At 43.7% G+C, this 21335-nt stretch overlaps 1 protein-coding gene across 5 annotated transcripts; it reads right to left on the bottom strand.

The window, feature by feature from the left end:
• Positions 1 to 4058: 4058 nt before the first annotated feature.
• On the bottom strand, positions 4059 to 20054 carry LOC104324200 (transmembrane 4 L6 family member 1). 5 transcript variants are annotated; one of them, XM_069808378.1, is made up of 7 exons: positions 19895 to 20054; positions 17924 to 18084; positions 16713 to 16895; positions 13238 to 13303; positions 7611 to 7756; positions 6640 to 6826; positions 4059 to 6125 (listed from the first exon to the last, which is right to left on the bottom strand). In XM_069808378.1, exons 2-7 carry the CDS (start codon positions 17945 to 17947, stop codon positions 6105 to 6107), a joined length of 627 nt encoding a protein of 208 aa, XP_069664479.1. In that variant the 5' UTR covers positions 17948 to 18084; positions 19895 to 20054; the 3' UTR covers positions 4059 to 6104. The 5 variants fall into 5 exon arrangements, with proteins under 5 accessions (XP_069664479.1, XP_069664480.1, XP_069664482.1 ...); XM_069808379.1 differs by having other exon boundaries at positions 16713 to 16892; positions 19895 to 20053; XM_069808381.1 differs by lacking the exon at positions 17924 to 18084 and having other exon boundaries at positions 19885 to 20053.
• Positions 20055 to 21335: the final 1281 nt, after the last annotated feature.

Genomic DNA, 21335 nt, shown 5'->3' with positions numbered 1-21335 from the left:
AGATACAGACTTTTTTAGACTACTTTGTGAAATTCCCTTTAAACAGACATAATTCTGAGAAAAACTCATATAGTGTTAAGGAATTAAGGCTGTTACATTTATTATAGAGTTGCCACACTGCTATCTTTTTAGTTGCCCTGTGAATCTTTCATCTGTCCAGGTATGATTCTTCATAACCAATTCTATGTAAAAACTGCCCTATTTAAGGCACTTGTTTGACTTTCTTGGATACTTGTGTTTGTCTGCAGAGTGGGTAGTGCCTTTGCAGGCGGAGATCACAGATTTCTTCATCACTGATTAACTCTGAGCAGGAGTTTGAAAGCTCAAATCTTTAGGAAGGTTTTCTGCAGTGTGCCATCTCCTGCAGACAGCCAGGAGTAGCTGTGCGTGGAAATGACAGTGGCATAGGTTAAGCATGTCCCACGGGCAGGGGATGGTAGGAACACACGGGCACATGGGCAATGGCTGTGGGAAGAAGAGGGGAGAAGTGCAGGAACCCCACGTTTTCTGTGACACCTCTCTGTACAAGGGAAAATAAGGTTTTTGGTACGTTATGCAGTGACCTGGTGGGAAGACTCTATAAGGAGTGTTTAAAAAGAAGTGAAAATTAAAAAAGATTAAAAGTCCAAGAACCAGATGATTATCCTGCCTTAGGAGAAATATTCCTTTATATTTATACTCAAATACTATTTTGACTGAGTGAAGGGTTTTAACTTTGAGCCAATTATTTACGTACAAAAAAGGACACTGTGCATTTTTAAGGCACATTTTCTAGGTGGTAATTAGGAACACTCCCTTTCATCTCAATTGCACCTGCTACAAAGTTGTAGAAATTGCAGTTGTCAGTGGCAACGGAGACATTGGTTTCTTTGGGCTGTCTTCCTTGCTTAAAACAGGATGTTTCAAAAACTTTAAAAATGCTATTTACACACAGACACACACTGAGCTTTTTTCTGTGAACAAATGTTTTGCAGCATATTTCCTAGGCAGGAACAAAAAAGGGTTGAAGGTGCATGCGGATGGGTCTCAGCCCATTCTGCAGCCAGGCCCTCCTGGGAGGAAATATCTGGTGTTGCATCCTTCATGTAGGGGTCAACTAAATTCGACATGTCCAAAGCAAGATTTGAATTTGTTCTTTGACATCGGCAGAAAACATCTGGACTGACTCTGCTTTTTACCATCTCTTGGGAAAAAAAAACAAAAGAAAAAGTGGCAGGCATAAAAATCTGCAGGGAAACTTCATTCAAAGACCCAGAGAGGTGGAAGGCAGATGTGGTAGGACAAAAGGTAAGTGAAAACATTACACAATGGGATGAAGGAGACTTAGAGAAAAAGTATGGGTAAGGTAGTTCATCTGAAGCTGGAGTGGTTTTGATGATATACAGTGCATGGAAGGATTGTAAAAACATACGGTTATACCAAGAAGACCAATTCCTCACTGAATCTGTCGTTGTGCTCTTTTGCCACTAGATGACTCTCAGCTACTGCATCTATTTTACCAAAAAAAAGGAAATCTCACTAATGGAGAGAAGTTTGAGGTGGGCTTCACCTCCCTGCTCATGACGGAGGGCTGCAGCTTTGGGTGCCAGCTGCTGCGCTGCTCGCTTCAAGCTCCCTGCGTAACCCATGGGGAGAAATATGCAATTTTAGGATGTGATTCACTGACCTATTTTAGGTCCTGTGAGGCAGGACAGAGCAAGGGCAGATCTCAGTCTGCTGGACTCAGGGCTGCTTTTAAGAGCACTGTCACTGTACCCAGTAGGTGTTTCAGGGCTTGATTTGGCTGCTTACATAGAGGTGGCTGGTGCCACCCGAGACCTGAGGCTCTGAGATGTCCACATGGGCAAGCAGAAGTTACAGAGCCCCTGGGAAGACACATACCCTTCTGGAGCAGCAGCCAGGGTATTCTGGTGTGTCTCCAATGGTTCTGGGGATCTACTTGGAGGATACTCAGCTGAGCTCTTGCTTTCTGCTTATCATTTGACCTTGATGGAACAAACTCTGACGTGGGTGGTTGATAAAAACAGAGGAGTGCCTGGAAGAAAGTGAGCAGCGCTGTGTGCCAAGTTTTCCATCTATGGTGGAAATGATCTGCACTGTAGTGAGCACTTACAGCTACTCAGCTTTGAAGCTAACCAACTGGAAGAAATAAAGATGGACAAAACAGTGGCCTCTCTGCCTTTGACAAAATCCTTGCCCTGCCTTTCTAGGTTAAATGTGCTATGTTATTGACGATGAGCTTTAGCTGGCCCTCTGTGGCCCACGGGCTCAGGAGGAAAGGGGTGCTGTGGGGCGAGAGAGGTCTTGCAGGGAAGGGCATTTCCAAATGGTGGCCGTCCCCTGTCACTCCTCTGGAAAGGAACAAGCCCAATGAGCTGGTACGTGTAGGAAATGAAATAAAGTACTCTGAGAATCTGGAAAGGTCCTTTTTTTTTTTTTTTATTTCCTTTGGGATTTTTTTAAAGTTTGTTTGCAAAGAAGTGCCTGTGAGGAGCTCCCTGGGAGGAGAGACACAGGGCTGGGGCTGGGGCAGTGGAGCAGAGGCTGTGGCACAGGGAGGTCTGCAGGGACCAACCTCTCCACCAGTTTGCTTTGCTCTGCTCGCCAAGAAAAACTGAGCACTGGGGCCTGAGGCATCTGAGCTATTTGCATCAAAACGATCTGACAGTTCCTCTTGAAATGAGGTGGCATGAAACAGTCTGTGGTTTCCAACCCAGGTATTTGAATCATGTCCTTGATGCTGGCAGCTGAAACACTGGGCCATTGGTCTCCAAACGTTTACAATTTTTCACATGGTGTCCTTGGTCTAAAATTTTATTCCTATCCCAAGTCAATCCCAGGAACACTTTTTTTCTTTTCCAACCAACACAGATTTGTGTGTGGCTGATATCCTGCATGAGTTTCAGATGCAGAGGAGAGGGACAATTTGATTAGAAAGTAACATATTTTTACTCCTTGTGTGAAAGCCTGTGTGGTGAGACTGCACAGTGAGTAATAAATATAAAAATTAAACAAATATTTTGCCATTATGCCTGTGTGAGTTTTTGACCATTAAATATTTAAGATCGATAGAATTAGAGAAGACAGATTGATAGGTAGGTAGGTAGATAGATGGATAGATAGAAGATGAACAGAGATAAAAGATAGATATAGAAGAATATTATGAGTTCCTTAGTTTACTAAATTCTTCATGTGTACAATACATAAAATATTTCAGAGGCAAAATATTTCTTTTCCTTTGTTAGATTTCACTGGAATAATTCTTCCCATTTTGAAAAAAAACAACCAAATTAAAATCTGTAGTAATCCCAATTCTGAAACACAATATTTTATCTTTAGTGAAGCCAACTCTGCCTAAACCAAAATTATTTTTGTTAGTATCATGTAGCCATTTTTTTACAGGTCTCTGCAGTGCTTGGTGCAAGGAGCCACCCCCGTTATGAAGTGCTGGCCGGCTCCTGGAGAAGGCTCTGGTGACACTTCTGAGAGCTTAGGCTTTGACACATGTAAAAGGTGATTTGGGGCATCTGAAAAGCCATGAGCTGAAATGATTTCACTGAATTTTAGCCACCTATCTTGGTTAAATTGATTTTTAGCATCCTTGTGTTTGCAAGAGATGAGCATTTGCTTTGGTCACCCACACCTCTGTGTTGGTAGCTCCAGCTGAGATTCTTGGGTCTCTAGAGATCTGCAAGTGGCTCTCAGGTGTGACACAGGACATGTGGGAGACTGTTGCCACCTCGAGTGGCATCTGGAGGCTGAGCAGGACCTTTGCTGCACTTCAAACGGCACCAGATGCTCCTGTCTAGGGTAGGCAACTGAATCTTGCCTGGAGAGGCAATTCCTCCTGCCTGCTTTAGACATCTCTTTCAGTATGGGCTGGGGGAAGGCTACCTCTCTCCATGGACTCTGTGGCTTGATGCTTGACTCTTTTCAGTGGTTCAAGTTAGACAAGATGAATTTAACTCTACTTTCTGTGTTATTCCATATGTCTTCCTACCAGAGCTAGTTTGAAGTCGCAAGTCCTTTAGGTCACACAAATCAAGCCAGAAAAGAACTTCAGAATAACAACAATATTTAATATTTACATATATCAGTGAGGCCAGTGATTGCACAGTTGACAGGACAGAGGGTGTCCCCGTTAGCACACAGAGGTGACACTGAACGTCCCCAGAGCGGGACAGCCTGGAACAAGCAGATGGCAGCAGTACAGTGCCTTTACCTTCCTGTGCTGGCGGTGGTGTGTGCCACTGGGTACCTCTCCCTCTCGCAGGGCTGGCACAGCCCAGACTGGCTTTATCATAGAGGTGAGAGTCAGGGGGACAAAACTGAAGGATGAGGGCAGGGCTGATATTTAGGGGCTGTGAAGAGTTCATAGAGCCCCTCTGCTGATGAAGGAGTCTCTCTCAGTCTGGCGACGTGCTGAATATCCTTACTTCTAGCTGCCTCCTTGACTCTTTTCCTGGTTGAATCAGTTGGCTTTATTTTGATGCTCACTTTATATGGTTGCACTTTCCAGGCTTCACTGCCAACAATGAACGTGATCGTTTTAAGCCACCTGGCAGGTTTGGATGCACCTAGTCATGATTGCAAACTTCAGCTTTTTTAACAGAAGGTACTTTTAAGTTTTGTGCTCAAATTTCCTGCTTCTAGAGGTGAAGCTATGCTCCAAGGAAATGTACATGTGCTCCTCATCTTAGCACAACTGGCATTTTCTTCCCCATTCTGTATAAAGCGGTTTGTGTGCTGCATTAGAGGATAGCACAACCAACCAACCATGTCTGCAATAACTGTGTTCAAGTAACTTGCTCCCATGCTACATTGCAGAAATACGAACGTTTGACTGAGAAAACATAAATGTCTTTCTTTGAAAAATAGATTCCAAGTGCTTTAAATATATTCAGGTTTTCCTAACTGCATACATGCCTTCAGGATGGATAAAGATTATCTTACAGTTTGGCTGACTTAGGGAAATCAGCGGCATGTCCAAGAAATAATCTCTGAGGAAGTCACTGAAATGATGGGGTTTCTGAAATTTGCCAGTCATGGGCTTTAGCATCAAGGGCTTGATCTTAAATGATGATGGGGAATTACGCAGTTCCTGGTTGGGATTACTGTTGCTGTAACACTAAGACTGATGCAATTTTTTGCCTTTCAGATTATATCTGTTATTTGCTACTACGCTGCACATAATCACTACCTTTATTGATTTAATGTTTATCTTTACCAGTTAATTGCTTGTCCATGTGATCTATTCGAGAACAGCCCTACAGAACTGTGTGGAAATTAGTGAGATGCCTATGGAGTCTCGTGAGGACAAAATTGGTGCTGAGGTTCTCCTTCTTTTAGTTAAACTGGACATTGTTAAACTCTTGCTCCAAAACCTACTGTCTATATTGAACCAAATGACCCTCCAGGGTTAACATGTCTCTTAGATGCTCCTGAAGAACTGATGTAGAAGTGCACTGGACTTTGTCAAACATGATAGCAAGCTACCAAATGAGCACAAGGGGATTTGGCTCCAGAGTGGCTGAGGGAGGCTGAAAACCACGTACTTCAATTGCTTCTGCAGTGTTGCACATGCCGCTTGATATATTCTCTGCGCATCCTAATTTAAATCTGGGAGTGCCTGGGTAGCAAGTTAATAGGAACAAACAGGTGAGCTCAAGGTGGGATCTGGAGGGGACATGAGGTTATTTTCATCCAGCCAGAGAGCACCTGCTTCATGCAGCTGATAGATGCATACATTAACAACAGTTCAGTTCCCATACACACAAGAGGACAAGTGGCAAGCTTTGGTCTGGGGACCTTTGTGTTTTATGCACAAGTACAGAAGCTGGGACCAGGCAGATTCATGTTTTTGCCAATACCTGAGATTTAGCAAGGATATTTAGAGAGATGAAAATTTGGTGTCTCAGATCTAAATGATCTAGCCTTTTTCCACCCTGACTTCTTTATAAAAAATACATTTTGCCCCATGAAACGCCTGAACATTTTGGGCTTTCTTTGTCATCGCCCCAGAAATACAGCACAGTGCACTATCCTTATTGTATGTGAATCGGCAGCTCAGCTCGGGGTGTGTCCTGGCATTCCCTGTAGGTCATTCACATTCCAGAAATATTTGTCTGAAAGGCAATGGAAGAAAGATGATTAATTAATATTCCAGAGGAATATCAGACTTACTGCAAAAATCTTGGACAATGAAAATAAACAGTGAAAAGGAAGCAGTGAAGATAAATGAAACACGAAAGAGGTTTTCTTTCATTTTGTAAAATGACATTTTTACTACTGTTGACCAGCTAGAAACACCTCCGCTTATCATCTCTCTCACTTACAGCTGCTGGGGGGTCATTACACTTTATCAAAATGGCTTCTTGAATAGGAACACAACCATGCAACTGAGTATGTCAATACATCACACTGCTCTGCTGTTTTGAAATATCTGAAGACCAGATTATCCTTGACTACAATGTGAGGGAGAGAGAGACAGTGTGCAAATGCATCTGTACTGCCTCAGCTCCCCAGAGGAGCTCATTCAGGGACTGTGAAGATCTCTCTGGTCATGTACCATTCCCAGATCCTGAAAAATAAAAGTGGTAAGAATGTAAAGCACTCTGATACCTTTTACTGCATACCAACCTTTCTTTTCCTCATACATGTGCCACATATAAAGCCGGTAAGTCCATTGACGACTTGAATAAAACAAAGAATAGCTTCAATCACACCAATGACCAGAAGAATAGAGAAAAGGACAATATTCCAAAGGATTATGTTTTCAGGTTCTCTGCAAATGCTCCATGTTGTCTGGTTGAACAAATAACTGTCTCTGTGACAGAGAAAAATAATTGACAATGAATACATTTCTAATAAGAAAATTAAAAATTGAGAATGCTTTCTGTGTTTTCTGGCATTACATTTTCTGAACTTGATTGCACAAAGTGAGTCTCAAATTCTACTATAATTGGTGAAAGCTGGTGATTCTCTTCAGAATTGCCTTTGCAGAGGTGCAATTGATGACTAGAGGAGAAAGCCACATCTGTACATGCACAAGAATCTCCCTTTTGTTTTATGGCAGTGCTAATAACTAAAGGGAAAGGTCCCTAATGGTTTTCAAATGTGTCTCCATATTCTCCTTTCCTGCTGTGGTGTCTCAGCGCAGTCCATCCATCATCTTCAGCTCTGGCTTGAAAAGTGTAGTTGCCAAGGATAACTTTAAAGAGTTAGAAAAGACTTTCGCTTTGCTTTTCAGAAGCAGGCAGAGTAGACTCAATTCATGATGATTTAACAGATTAATGTGGCATACTTACCAAACATTTCGTTTTGGCTCTGGGGGGATTCACAGCTCAGCAGCCTTTTGAAAGTGTACTGCAACTTGCAAAAGGGGTTTGCTGACAAGCACAACAGGAGACTCAGGCAGTTTGCCCAAAGATGATCTTTGGTCAAAGAGATGACCAGCTGGAACATGCTGGCTCAGAGAAATATGAGTTTATTCATAGACCAGGTGGACCATCAGTTCACTTTGGAAAAATTCAAATTTGCTATAAAAAGATGTGTGTGTGTGGGGGCAATTAGGGAAAGCAAAGTTGGAAGAGCCTGTACGTCATACTTACTCCAGAGTGTCGTTCCTGAAAGGGTAGAGGTATTCTCCATCACCTGTGTCACACAGAGGGCCCCCAATCAGCCCCAGTGAGGAGATGACCACACAATACGCTCCTCCAGCGAATCCCAGCACAGCCAGGACCACTGACAGCAGCATCTGAAAGGGAAAAGTCCTTCAACATCACATGCACAGAAGTATGGAGTAACATGGAAAGCTTACACTGAATGGGAAGGGAACGATCTTTATTTGTTTCTTACTATATGCTGAAACTCATAACAGTAGTATGATATTTGTAGGAATAAAAAATAGTTGAATTTTGCTGACTAGTGCAGCTATCCTAGCTGTGAAGGGATTTCAGACTGTATTTGTTTTGCTTTTAAAAGTGGGTATGCCCAGAGCTTTAATTAATCAGTTTTATACTTGACCAATCAATTATGAAAAATCTGGTGGTCTTCTTTCAAAAAGCCAATATGAAGCCAGTACTGGCTTGATGTAGTCCACATCATGCACCTTGGCATTTCCACCTCCACCAAGAGCACCTTTCTCAGCCCTTGTACCAACAGAAACTAGCAAGCAGCTACTGAACCAGGTATGAAAGCAACAGAAGATGCATTAGTTGTTTTTGCTAATTGATAAGGAAGGCAAAAGAGCCTTTCTTATTGCTGCTTTCCTTAATTTTGCAAGAGCATGACATGTGGTTACCACTGCTCGTGTTGAGAAATCTAATTGTGCTGCGTGTGGCAACGAACTAGCAGTGACTTCGAATTATATGTAATGCACCTGTACGTTTTACACTGGCCACTCCCACAGAAATTACCTTGGCTCTGTTTTGGGGTAGTTTTCTATTAGTGGATGGAATGCATCTGGTTGCTCTTTGTATACAGAAACAAGAATCTCAAGCAGGTGCTACTGGTGGTGTATCTGGGACAGGCTTCCCACTAGTCTTGTTAAGAGTCCCTGCCTGTGGTTGTTCACAAGTCTGCCAAGAAGGAGAAGAGCAAAGGAAACTCTGGAGCAGACTGACAAAGCCAGGAGAAGACCTGGACTGGGGGCAAGGCAGCAGGACTGCCTCGGAGTCAGGGCAGAGACACGACTGAGGAAGGACATGGGAAACACGCCTGTCCCAGACTTGGGTTTAAAGCCACATACCTCTGGCAACATTTCCCTGTTGCCAGCAAATACCAGTGAAATCTAATAGCCCACAAGGAAGGTAGAAACCTTCTCCTAATGCCAGCTGCTCCACACAGTGCTGCGTGACAGGGTCAAATGGAAATATCCACCATCCACGCTGCAGTTTTGTGACATAGTTTTAAAAACTATTCACTATCCAAACATGTTCAAGCTGGTGAATGCAGTTTCCAACTTGCCAGCAATGACATTACTGTTTTCTGTACACCTTGCATGCTGCCAGTGTGTGAACTGACTCATTTTGTGTGTCCTTTTGCCTCTAAAGCAATCTTTGAGTTAGAAGTTGCTGGGATTTCTCATGAGATTTATTTCATCATAACTGATTAATAACTCTGTCTTTTTCTGCAAAGCTGGACACTCTTTTTGTCTTTATCTGCATGTTGACTGAGTTGCCTCTTAGCAGAGCTTCATTGTCAGCAAAATGTAGGTAATTTAGTATATTGTCCCAGACCAAAGCAGTGCTGGGTTGTAGCTGATGCACTGTCTCTCATAATAAGATCACCAGCCATGCCTCGCGGTGAAGGTGAGTGACTGATACTCTGTCTGAAACTCCTACCTACGCTGAACCACTTCTCCCCACCTATTTTCTCATTTAGTTCAACTGTGCATTCTGCATCTTGGTTGAAGGATCTTAATTATGCTAATGATTAGTTTCAGCACAGCGTAGCAGTATGGGCGTCCCAAAGACAATTATGATCGAAAAAGTCAAATGGTCTTTTGCTACTACTGTGTTTTATGATAGTGGTTAGTCCTAGTAGTATTCATCAGTACTACCCTTGATGACTGTTCTTTGATGCATGATTTTATCATTTGATATCTGTTGCCTGTATAGCTAGCTTCATCTCACCTATTTCCTTTACTATGCGCATGTTTATATAGACAAAGACTACTTGTCACTGAAAAAGGAGTCTGAAGTTGCTGCAGCTGTTAAATTGGCTCTCCTGGGCATTTTCTAGACACGCAGTGGCATTTCTCCATTATATCCACTCTTCTGGAGTCTTTTCTGGAGGCTTGTCCCATATTCTATGGAAATCTAGCAATTTTATTAACTATCGCAGCATCTCAACCTTTCAGCATTTTCCCTAGCTGTACCATCTTCATGTATCACTTTTTTTGAAATTTTTTATTTCCTCATTTGTGTCTTCAGTTGCAACATGAGGTCTAAGCTGGGACGCTGGAGTTTGTTGAAATTAGTTTCCCATGGTGTTTGCCTGTTCTCTACCTCTTGCAAAGCTCATCATTTTTGCTGCTTTTCATTTAATGTTTTTCCTGCTTTATCCTTCACACAGTTGGATTGTCTCTGGTGAGCTGGTGAAGACTTTTAGCATTTATTCTTTGAGCATTTGCATCAGCTGCTTTGGTGAAGTTACCAAGTTCCTCCTGTCCCAGCTTGTGCTGCTCTTTATTGCCCTGGTTCTTGTTTCATGCACATTTCTTTCTTCTCTGTTTCTTTTTCTGGAGGTGTTTTTTTGTGGAATTATTATCCTGTCTGTTTATCCAGATATCTTTGCTTATCTATGTTTGTTTGTCTGGAAAGCTGCTATGGTTATTCTTGTTCTGCTAGTAACTCTTATGGAAGGCTTAGAGAAAAATACTGGAGTATATTTGCTGATGCAACAACAGAAGCCGTATTTTGGGGGGGCCTTTTTTCTTCATTGTGCCAGTGCAGTGGGTGTGTTCAGATGTGTACACACTAAGCTGCAAGACACGGAAGCTTTCTAAATCTGTTGCTTTCCAAAATCATTACTCCATAATGCAAGGACAAGAAGCCATCTAGGTATGTATGCAGGCAGCAATTCAAAATGTATTAATGAAAAAAAACTTAATGCAGCACATAATCACTGTGAACTGGAGAACTCAATAAGGTGAATAAAAGGATGAGAAATTTACTAATTATTATTACTGTTGTTGATACTTCAGCAGCGTGTAAAGGCTGCCATGAAGTCTGAAACTATTAAACCAGGGACTGCACAAAACATAATAGGATGGAGTCCCTACCCTGAGGAAAATGGTTATGTTGAATAATAATTCTGATCAGTATTAGTTCTGTAGCCTTTTTTTTTTTCTATGAAAAGAAATGCTGAGTATTCAGTGTAAATTATAATTTTATGCCTAAGGTCCCCAAAGCAGAAAGGTGGACAATCTAACCGTTGGATTACAGAGTCTCCTGAGTAGTTCCAGTGTGGACTATTTCTCTGCCAGTAGGTAGAAGTTGGTGGAGAAGCCACCGAGAGCTGGAGACCCCATATTGGGTCCATACAGACCCACCTCGCAAGGAGCTCTGGCACCTTGGGAAGTCATTACCATCGTGATGTTTGAACCAGTCCCAGGGCTCCTCTGCTCTCCAGCGCCTGGTGATTCACACCATACCCTGCCTTGGGTATACAGCCCATACGGTTAGGGCATCTGAGCAACCCTGCCGTGGGTGTCTGTGCATTTCCTCCTGCTATCCCCAAAGCAAAGTTTCCCTGAGGTTTCTTCTCCTGAAGCAGCACATCATTAGCCTTCAAATCTCCCTGCAATACTCACCTCTTTTTACATGCTTGGAAATCAGTCTTCCCCAGGAGCTGTGCAGGGGCAACTGTTGTTTTTAATGCCATTCACAGCCACTCGCTCATTGCTCATGTCCCCATCTCATCTCTACATTGAGCCATGTTCAGTTTAAACCATGGAGTGACTTGTAGAGCTTCACCCCTTTCCACCTCAAAGAGGTGGGCAATTCCCACAGTCCCAGAAGACAGCATTTTCAAAGACATACCATCCTCACCGAGCCTATCGTCTAGTTTGGTTTGAGTAGCTTCATCACCTGGCCATCAGCTAGCTCCCTTTATACAAGTATTGCAGCACATAATCAAACTGTCTTCTCAACTGTGTCTATTGTATTCCTCTCTAACAGCAAATAAGGAAGAGGAGGAACAGCTTGTAGGTAACCAAGGAGTGATGGGAAGGTGCAGACAGGGTACCTGGCACCCATGGGTGCTGCTAGGAATGGCTCAGGCAGTGAAAGGGACGTGGGGGGGAATGGAGGAGGGTGGGGGTTCTGCAGAGGTGGGCTGCTGGATGGCACTGTGCTACCACCCGCGTTGGTGGGCCGGGAGAGTGAACCCAGCCCATCTGGGGAAGTTTGACTCTTGGCTCTGTAATAGTTAGTGCTGGGATGAAGGATGGAGAAGGGAGACCTGAGATGCTGGGTGAACTGAGCCCAGCTCAGCTGGATTTCCCCTCGTGACTTACCACATTCAGCAGAGTGTGGGAACACCCACGGTATGGCTGTTCTCCACCACCGCTTTCTACATCATGCAAAATCAGGAGAAGCAGCCGGCTCAGCCACCGGGTTCAGGGTGCCTAGGCTCACACCCCAGCTCTGCAACTGGCCTACTTGGCCATCATTAGCATCTTCTCTGTGCATGTGACCTTTGGTAAAATCAATATAATGACATGTCCCTTGGGATGTACTTGCAGACATCCTAATGAAGAATGCTATTTTGGTATTATGAATAATGAATTAACTTAAGTAAAACATCTTGAAGAGGTAAAGGTCTTCTCATGGATCAAACTAAATATTAATTGAAGAGTACAGAAGAGACATGCTTTATTGTATGGAATATCTCATTCCAGACTGCTTCTGGGAAGGATGCAGACTAAAAAAAACATTTCTAACTCAGTTTATTCTTGCTAATAATGATAGCCACACAGAAGTCTGTGCCCAGGGCTTGAGGATTAATGGAGATGCCTGTATAACATGTTGCTTTATAATATTCTTAAATATCAAGGGGAAAAGTCTCTCTGGCCTTTCTCTGGATGACAGAGAGCCCAAATTGCATTTGCACCTTGCATGTGCATAACGCTTGGGCAAATGTGTGCTACGGGTCAAATCCTTCCATAGGCACCAGCCTTCAGGAAGCAGCGTTGGCTCCATAGCGCCAGCCGCAGCAGCTCAGGCTTTTAGCGTGGGCCTGCAAAGTAGGGGACCCATCTGTCCCTACAGAGGTAAGCAGGGATGAACCTGTGGAAAAGCAAATTGCCGTGGAGGGTATGGAGGAAACAGGACCAGGTGGAAGCAGAAGGAACAGGCAGCTGTCTCAATCTTTAGATTGCCTTGAGCAGAAGGAAGCTGGAGCCATGTTTTACTTTATGTGGGATGAAGTGAAGTAGCTTTGTGCCCCTCTGCCCTCAGCGTTGTGTGTAAATGCTCCAGCACCTGCCCTGGCTGAGTATGATTTCCCTCATGTCAGTGGCTGCAGTATCACAACATTCTTGTTGGCCAACTGAGCCCTCAGCCCCAGCCGAGGGACGCTGTAGATCAAGTTCCTGTTCTGCATTTCCCTGAAATGGCTGTTGATGGTGGTGTGATGGTTTGTCATTGTACGTTTCCACCTGCTAAGCAGCCATTTAAGAGCTATTGTGCAAACCGTCTAGTGCCATTTCGACACATAAATATCCACTTACCCCACATCTGTTAGCGCAACATCCTGCTCCACCTGCTCCCAGCATCATGAATGCCGGCAAAATAACCTGTGAGAAAAGCACAAGCTGAATTGGTGTGCAGTACTTCTGCTGGGATGGTTTTTAAAGTCTAGGAGCTGGGGCATCATGTTCCTCAAATGCAAACCACCTTCTGCCTCTTCTCTGTGAGTTACACCTGCTTAGGTGTTGGTGCTTGCTGAAGAGTAACTCGGGAAGAAGCGTGGGATTACAGCTAGAGCTGGCTGGCAAGTTTTTGGTACAGAAATTCTGATTGCTGAAGCTATACTTCTTTTCAGCAGGGTTTTGTCGGGTTTTTTTCAGGAGCAAATGTGTCAGTTTTGAGAAAATGGAATTTCTTCTCAGAAGAGATGCATCACTGGAGTAAGAATTATGTCCGTTTAAATTTTCTGAGCATCCTACTCTGGATTATAATTGGGAAATCAGTCTTAAACATCCTGAAACACACCTGACTTTGGTTCTTTGTGCTAAGCTTCTGGAAAAGCTACAAAATGGACTCCACTCCACAAGGAAATCCCAGTTCACACCAGCTTTCTCCACAGTTATTATCAGGTGGAGTTGGACTGATGCAATGAAACCAGTAACCATCTGTGTCTCAGGATATAATGTTGCTTTACAGAGGCACTCTGGAGATAGGAAAAGCTGAATTTAGTTTGGCAGCTAGAGGGCAAGCAAGCTTTTGTGGGTCTAGCTGTGCAGCCAGAGCACTCCTGCTGTCTTTCCTCTGCCTGCCACTGTTTGTGTAGGCATCTCAAATAACAACGCAAGAAAATGAGTATTTGAGAAAGTAGGAAATGGTCCCTATAAAGTAATGAAAGAAGGGGAACCCCCCCAAACAAACAAAAAAAGTAAAAGCTGTAAAACCAGCCTGACTAGGTGTTGGAGAGATGTTGTCCCATGTAGGGCAGGAAGAGCAGAATGTCCATGGTGAACAAAGCCCGGGGAATTTATGTGTGCACGGTGAATATCTCTGTTAGACTGTAAGACAGTGTTATGAAACCTGCTTAGATTTGGAGGCCCCTAAATATTTTTCAAGGGATTTGCTCTCCATTGCCTTTTATGCACACCCCAGGGGCAGCCTCCAGCACCTGCAGTGGTCACTGGACCGCAGCTAGAGACCTGCAGATGTAGAGCATTGAGGTTAAAAAGACATTCCTCTTCCTGAAAAGAAGTCAGCTCTTAAATAATCACAGGCGGTCCCCAAGGCAGCCTCAGCCCTAGCATGCTACTGTCTGGCACTCAGAAGGAGAGCTAATACCTCTGCCTATCAAACCAACACTCCCTTTCCTCCAGGGCTGTCTTCTTTGGAGGTTTCTCATCTGAGCTGCGAACACCTCTGTGTCATTTATTAGCCTGGCTCAGGATGAAGGGTTTGCTTGGCAACTTCCTTTTTTTTGCAGTGTCTGATTATAAACACCTGCCTTTTGACATGGGAATGAAACTTTGCTAGATTTGGCTGTTGTCAGTAAAATGAGGGCTGTGCGTGAGCCATGGCTCAGTCGGGCATTTCCCAGTGTTGCACATAGGCTTTCCATCAGGAAAGATGTTACTATGACACATAGAGCCAGTCTTCCTTTCTTTACACCCTAAACTTTCGAAATAAGGAAATGGAGAGGTTTTCACGTCATATAAATTTCCATTAGAGAAGCAGCAGAGGAGGAGGAAAGGGTGAGGCTGGCTGCTCAGCCAAAGGCAGGTTTTCTAGCTCACGAAGCCAGGTCAGGCTGTTACGAAGTTTCCCCAAAGTCCTGGCTCTGGAGGCTGTGTCCTGGTTAGATCCACCAAGATCGGGCAACCTGTTGGCACGACTTCCCTGAGTTTCCTTTGGTGAGAAGCTGGGTGCATGGCGGAAAGCATTGCAGCCTGGTCAGTCCTCACTGTGGAGTCAGGATACAGACCAGGCTGCAGTCGCGGGGCATTCTGCCCCTTGCTTAGCTCCCTAGGAGGCCCAGAAGCCAGACTTCTTTTTTCCATGCTTCCAGCACCTGGAAAATGGAGCTGATGATAATGCTTTCTTTCCCCTTCTCTTCACCTGTGGGCATTTGTCATGCTGTTTTCTGGAAAACACGTACACTCAACAGCATTGTTTGTGGATCAATAATTACTCCTAATGCTGTATTTTGAAGGTCAATGCAAATTTTTCCTCCCCTCTCACTTGCTGTTCTCATTTTTGATGTATGTGGTGCTGGCCACAGGCAAGCCTCTGTGGAAGCCTTAAAAGAAGGCATGTTTTCAATGAGCCTGTGACGCTCTCATGCCTAACACCTGCCTTTCCTTTCATTGAACGCCAATGACTCCTGGGCTTGCAGTGATACGAATTTTCCACAGGTCTCTCATGTAGTTCCACTTCTTCCTTTAGGCTTCCTTCCACAAACTCATGCTTACGTTCAAGCTCAGCATGAGTAATAGGCCCAAGTGGTAGCTGGAAGAAGAAGCAGGCAAGCTGCTGGTGGAGAACAATTTACTGAATGATCTTATACCAAGTTTCTGCTTTGGGAAGCATGAGTCTGAACCACATTCATTGTAGCTTTTCCATAGACTTACGTGGTAGCTGCATCATAGCCTGACTGTGAATGAGATTTGCTTTTTTCTAAGTTAATTATTCCTAAACATTCATTTTTCTGACGTGCAGGTAGCCAGCTCTGTGCCAGTTTACCATCTGCCCAGGCTGCATAACAGCCAGTACTTGTCATATGCATGTTACTCGCTTGGCTTTTTATCTGCATTTGGGTGGATAATTGGAAGAGTGTAAAGGGAGCAGGCTTTCCAGTGAACTGGAAAAGATCAGTATTCCCAAACATGTTCCCTTCTAGTTATGGATATTCACAGAAAAGTGATGAGTGGTGGAATGGAGAACTGGTTATAGAAGAACACATACAAACCAGATCAAACCCAAAAGGAGGTAGGTGGGTGTGTGGGAACACAGCGGGTGTTTGGGATTTAAGCCATTTGGAACTCCACATTCATGGAGTGTTGGCTGGGTCTCTAATGAAAACCTATTGAAACATGTTTTAGTTTTGCCCTTCATGTTTTTTTGTGACTTATGTGAGCATAAAATCAGTTAGAGGGGTAACGAAGGGGTGCAGACAATAGTGAAAACTCACCACTTCCAGCTGAGCTTAGGACCTCAGCTTTGCTTTGACTCATGGAGGATGAACACCCATGTCACCCTTCTCCACAGTGAGAAGTCAGTCCTATTGCTTCCTCCTGACTTGGAGACCTGATATTTATTTCAGGAATACCTTGTATTCCTGTGATTAGGGACTTTTTCAGTCTTGAATGCACTTTCTCAAACCAGTACCCAACTTCCCAGTTAAGCTGCTCAAATGTTTATGCGAAACATATTCCTATGACTTTTTTTGTTAACAGAGGTTTTCTTAGCCCTAAATTTAAAACAAAACCAAACCTATAAGAAACAGTAGCAACACTTCTCTCTTACCAGTATCCCAGCTCCCAGAATGCCATGGAAAAACCAGACCAGATCAGTTATCTTGCTGAGCTGCAGAACTTGTCCATTGGGGAAGTACAGGAGGATGTTGGAGACTATGGCACATGCCGCCAGTGGGAACAGGGTGATCCCAATGCACTTTGAACACTTCCCTGTGCACATGGTAGCTCTCTGCTGAAGAAAGACGCAGGGAGGTTTGGGTTACTGCAGTGCAGGGAGCACGAGATTTCAGCAGTTTTCTTTAATAAAAGAAGAGTCAGTTTTGAAGCAAGAAATGTTCCAGTTAATACTTACAGAGATAATCCTGTTTTACAGAGCCCGTTCCCTTCAGAGACTTTATTTAAAATGGAATTATGAAAAACTGGAGTGTTTAACTGAATTTGTTTAGAATTGCAAGGACTAAACGTGTTGGTATGAAATGAATGGAGAATTTCATTTTAGTTCTTCATGGATGAGTGTCTGTCCATTGGGAACATCAGTAACAAAACCATGGCCACACAAACTGATACCCTGGGTGGCAGATTTCGTGGTGGGGCTAAGGCCTTGGGTGGAAGGGGAGGTGGATGCACCAGGTTGTCTGGGACCACTGTCTTGGGCAGCTGATTTGAAATCTTCTGCACCGAAGGTCTGCAAGAGCAGGAAATGACTGCCAGGAATGCCATAGAAACATTCAGCCCTGCCTTGGCGCTGGGGCTATTTCAATCAAAAATATGCTGTCAGCAAGAATTGGAGAAACTTTCATTACTGTTTCCTGTGACGTGCTTATTCTGCAGATAAGGGTAGATAGGACTGTGGGTTACAGGTCTGTATGGCACCCACCCTAAAATATCTGAAAAACTGGAAACAAGTCTAATCCTGTGGCTATTTGCTAAGGGAAGTCACAAAGCTGTCCCACCTCATTTCCAGAGATCTGCCATAAGGTGTAAACCAGCAGCTTACTATTTCACAGCGGTCAGGTTCTTCTTTTAAAATCAAAGACTCAACGTAAATGAAGCACTGGTTGAAAGGGATCTCTGCAGGTCACCAGTCTGACCTCCTGCTGAAAGCAGGACTACCACCAACACTAGGTCGCTGTGTCAGCCATGGCTTTTTGTAGCTGAGCTTTGAAAACCCCCAAGAATGGAGCTACCACCACCTCTCTGGGTGACCTGTTCCAGGGCTGCCCCAACCTCTTGGTGAAAAAGTCTTTCCTCATGTCCAGCCTGAATCTCCCAAGCTGTAAACATGGCTGTTGCTCCTCATTATTTCCTCTCCCACCACTCCATCACCTCTGTCACTCCCTTCCAAGTTTGTTGTAGGCTGCTATTACATCCCTCTTCACCAAAGTGAACAACTTCAGCTCATACTGCACCCATGCTGTGATCTATAGCCAAAGAGAAAAGGCTGATCAGTACAAAAGTGGATCCACAGATATTTCTCCATGTCAGGTTGGAAATTTCAGACTACTGGGTCAGAGATTATTGAACTTTCACACTGCCATTAACTTTATGGCACAAATTGATCACAACTTCTTCATGATGTTTTATCATAGCTTCACTGCAGCTCAAGGCTTTCAAATGTATAAAAATACAAAATATCAATCTGTGGGTTTCTGTCCTCACAGAAAGCTGATAGTTTATGACAAAGATGGCTTTGATCTCCTTTGAGCAAGTTAGAAAATTGAAGACAAGGTGATCTGAACACACACCATTTCAGTACACACGCCTGTGTTACACATGCATACACACAGCCATGCATGAGCACATGTCCATGCTTGCTACGTGCAAATAGTTTTTGTAATAACTGAGGCAGTAAACAGTGAAATGTCCCTCAATTTAGTCATGTGCATTGGCTAATCCTGAAAGTTTTGTGACAGAAGTTGGTGTTGAGAAGGTATTAAGCAGGCTAGGAGTACAGAAATCAATCAAGGTTGGGTTCCCAAGCAAAAAAACCCAGGTGAAAGACAGTATGAAGATACTTGAAAAAGCCAGAGACAGGCTGAAGCCGGCTTCATTGACAGAACGAAGACAGCGAAGAGATGAGGTAAGGCATGAAGACAGACCGATGTCCTCAGACCTCTGTAACTGAGAGGGATAACAGAAAGACTTTATGGTATGCTGTATATTTCTGTCAGGTAGCTGAGACTGGCAGACACTTCTGAGTTTGCATTTCTATAGCAAAAAATTTGCATTGTTCTCTGCTGCTATGAGTTTAATAAGAGCACTATGCTTATATGCCTTTTCTTCTGAGCACTATGCTTATATGCCTTTTCTTCTGAGCACTCCACAATCACATTATACTTTTTAATCCAGCTTTAAACCAAGTTAACTGGCATTAAACTATTCCAGAAGGGAACATTTTTAACAAAGATGCTTCTTGGTTTACAGTTATTACCTATTGTTTATATAGTGCTTAAAATTGGGCAGGGCATTTTGCAAGCCTCTGGAAAGAGCTCCAGCTCAAAGAGATAAAAATCTAAGCAGGCTGACAATGTGCAAATGAAAGATGAAGTGGGGAGGGAGTGAAGGGAAATGGAAAGAATATTGGATATTTCACCAGTCTTTCTCTGCAATACCCAATGCATTTGCTATTTTTTTTACACTGAATTTTGCCTCTCTGCTTTCCTGCCCCATTCCAGCTTTTGCTTTTCCATGTGTTTGCCCCGCATCACCTACTTTCCCTCCCCAGAGAGAAGAAAACAAGCACAGGTACAGACTAGCCTTGTTCTATAAAAGCTAGGTCTTGTAGGCGAGTTATAAATTCTCTTCTGCATCTTTCGTACATAGCTGGAGGGCCCAATTCTCGCGCAATTTTCATGAAGAAACACGATGCTGCTTTGGCTGGAAGAACAGGGGTTTACAGCCCATTCTCTCTGACCTATCTCAATACCACTTCAAACTGCGAGGAGAACTTACCTAAACATCAATCACCAGACCTAGCGAGAGCCTCTACCACCAAAATCAATGCCGCTTTGCTACCTGTGCACATCAGAGGATCTGACCGTGTTATTACAGCTTAGGAAAACACTCTGGATTGCCAGAAGCGCTCAAAACACTTTATTAATTCAGCAAACAAAAGCACTTTCTACAGCTTCGTTAAGCAAGGCGGCTAGAGCAAGCTTCTAATTTTTAACTAGGGTTTTAGGAAGTTTTGCTTTTTAATGCTGAGGGAAGCATGTAAATACCTTTGCTTACCTTCTACATGGGGCTAAGATGGCCTCCAGGCTCCAGAGTTCCCCACAGCCAGCTTCGGGCTTTCCAGCTCCTCTCTCCTGGAGCGTGGCAGTCTGAGGGAGGCACAGCGATGTTTTGGGGTGATGGCCTCTATTAAACAAATAGCTGTTTCTCTCCAGAGAATGAGGAAATACCCCAAGTTATCCCTGGTTGGCCAGTGTGAGGTTGGCGTGTCACCCAGCGTTATTGATTATTTTAAGGCAGTGTTCCAGTGGTCAATGCCTTAGCCCCCCGGGACATGCAGATTGGAGCAGCGGAGACCTTTTTAATGCTGCAACCATTTCAACCATGCACAGTTTGGCAGAAGAGGAAAGGCAGGAGATGGCAGGGATGCAAGCGTGCAAAGAAAGACAAACAATGGCTGCATGGCAGAAAATGTGGTTGAAGCATGAGATGGTGGCACAACAAAGTCTGGCCATTGGCGTGGAGTCATCTTCTGCACAATGGGTTGTGGCTGTTAAAATTTGGCACCTACTTTGCTCCAAAGCATGCTGCTGGGAGAGCTGAGTGAGGAGAGTGGGAATGGGAAGGGAAGGAAAGAAAATTCTCAAAAAGACAGGGGGAGAAAGAGGAAGAAGGGCAGAAAGGCTGAAGAGAAGGGAGACTTGTGACCAAGGGAGGAAGCAAGGAAAGAAAAACACAATTCCAAGAAGGAGAGAGTGGGAATATGGAAGGGAAACTGAAGATTTGCTTTGGCAAAGGAAAAAAAGAAAGGTAGGAAAAACACCAGGGATGGGCCAAGAAATGAAAAACACAATGAAGAGTACGAAGAAACATTAAAATTAAACTGGGAAAAGACTCATACTGAGGAAAAAGGGACTTTCTTTTGTAGAAAATGTGATAGTAATAACCGTTAAAATATGTCCAAACACTAAAACATATAAACATATGTTACTTGGTAGATTAGACTTGGCCCCAGTCATGCTCAGAATATGCTCAGGTCCCTCTCTTTGACTGAAAACATCCTCCCTCTGGCAGGCACCTGCTGTTGCCTTGTTCTCAACATCCAGATGGAAGGATGACTTGATCACAAAAACATTAATGAAAGGGGCAAGTGAGTGAAAGCAAAGATGCAAAATATTCCACTCTCCACCCTGCTGTCTCTCATCTTCATTCTTTAATCTCACTACAAAAGATTGGCTGTGTAGGGTGGAATTCATCTCACATGACTTTGGATGTCCATGAGGTAGATGTCACCCTAGACTACATTTATTTCTAGTGGGAGAAACAGACATATTTAAGGAAAAAAAAAAATCACAAGATCTATTTTAGGAGTTACTGTAGGGTTACAGTAAAGCATTAATGGAGATCTAGATGTTGGCATCTGTGGTCAGGTGAATCTCATCCATGAGGACTACCAGCGTGGCAGGGTAGCTGCAAAAGCACAGGGGCAAAGCCTGGG

The sequence above is a fragment of the Haliaeetus albicilla genome, chromosome 20 (assembly GCF_947461875.1).
Source record: "Haliaeetus albicilla chromosome 20, bHalAlb1.1, whole genome shotgun sequence".
Taxonomy (NCBI): domain Eukaryota; kingdom Metazoa; phylum Chordata; class Aves; order Accipitriformes; family Accipitridae; genus Haliaeetus; species Haliaeetus albicilla.
Note: the sequence above shows the minus strand (reverse complement) of the source record. Positions and strands in the feature narration are given on the sequence as shown.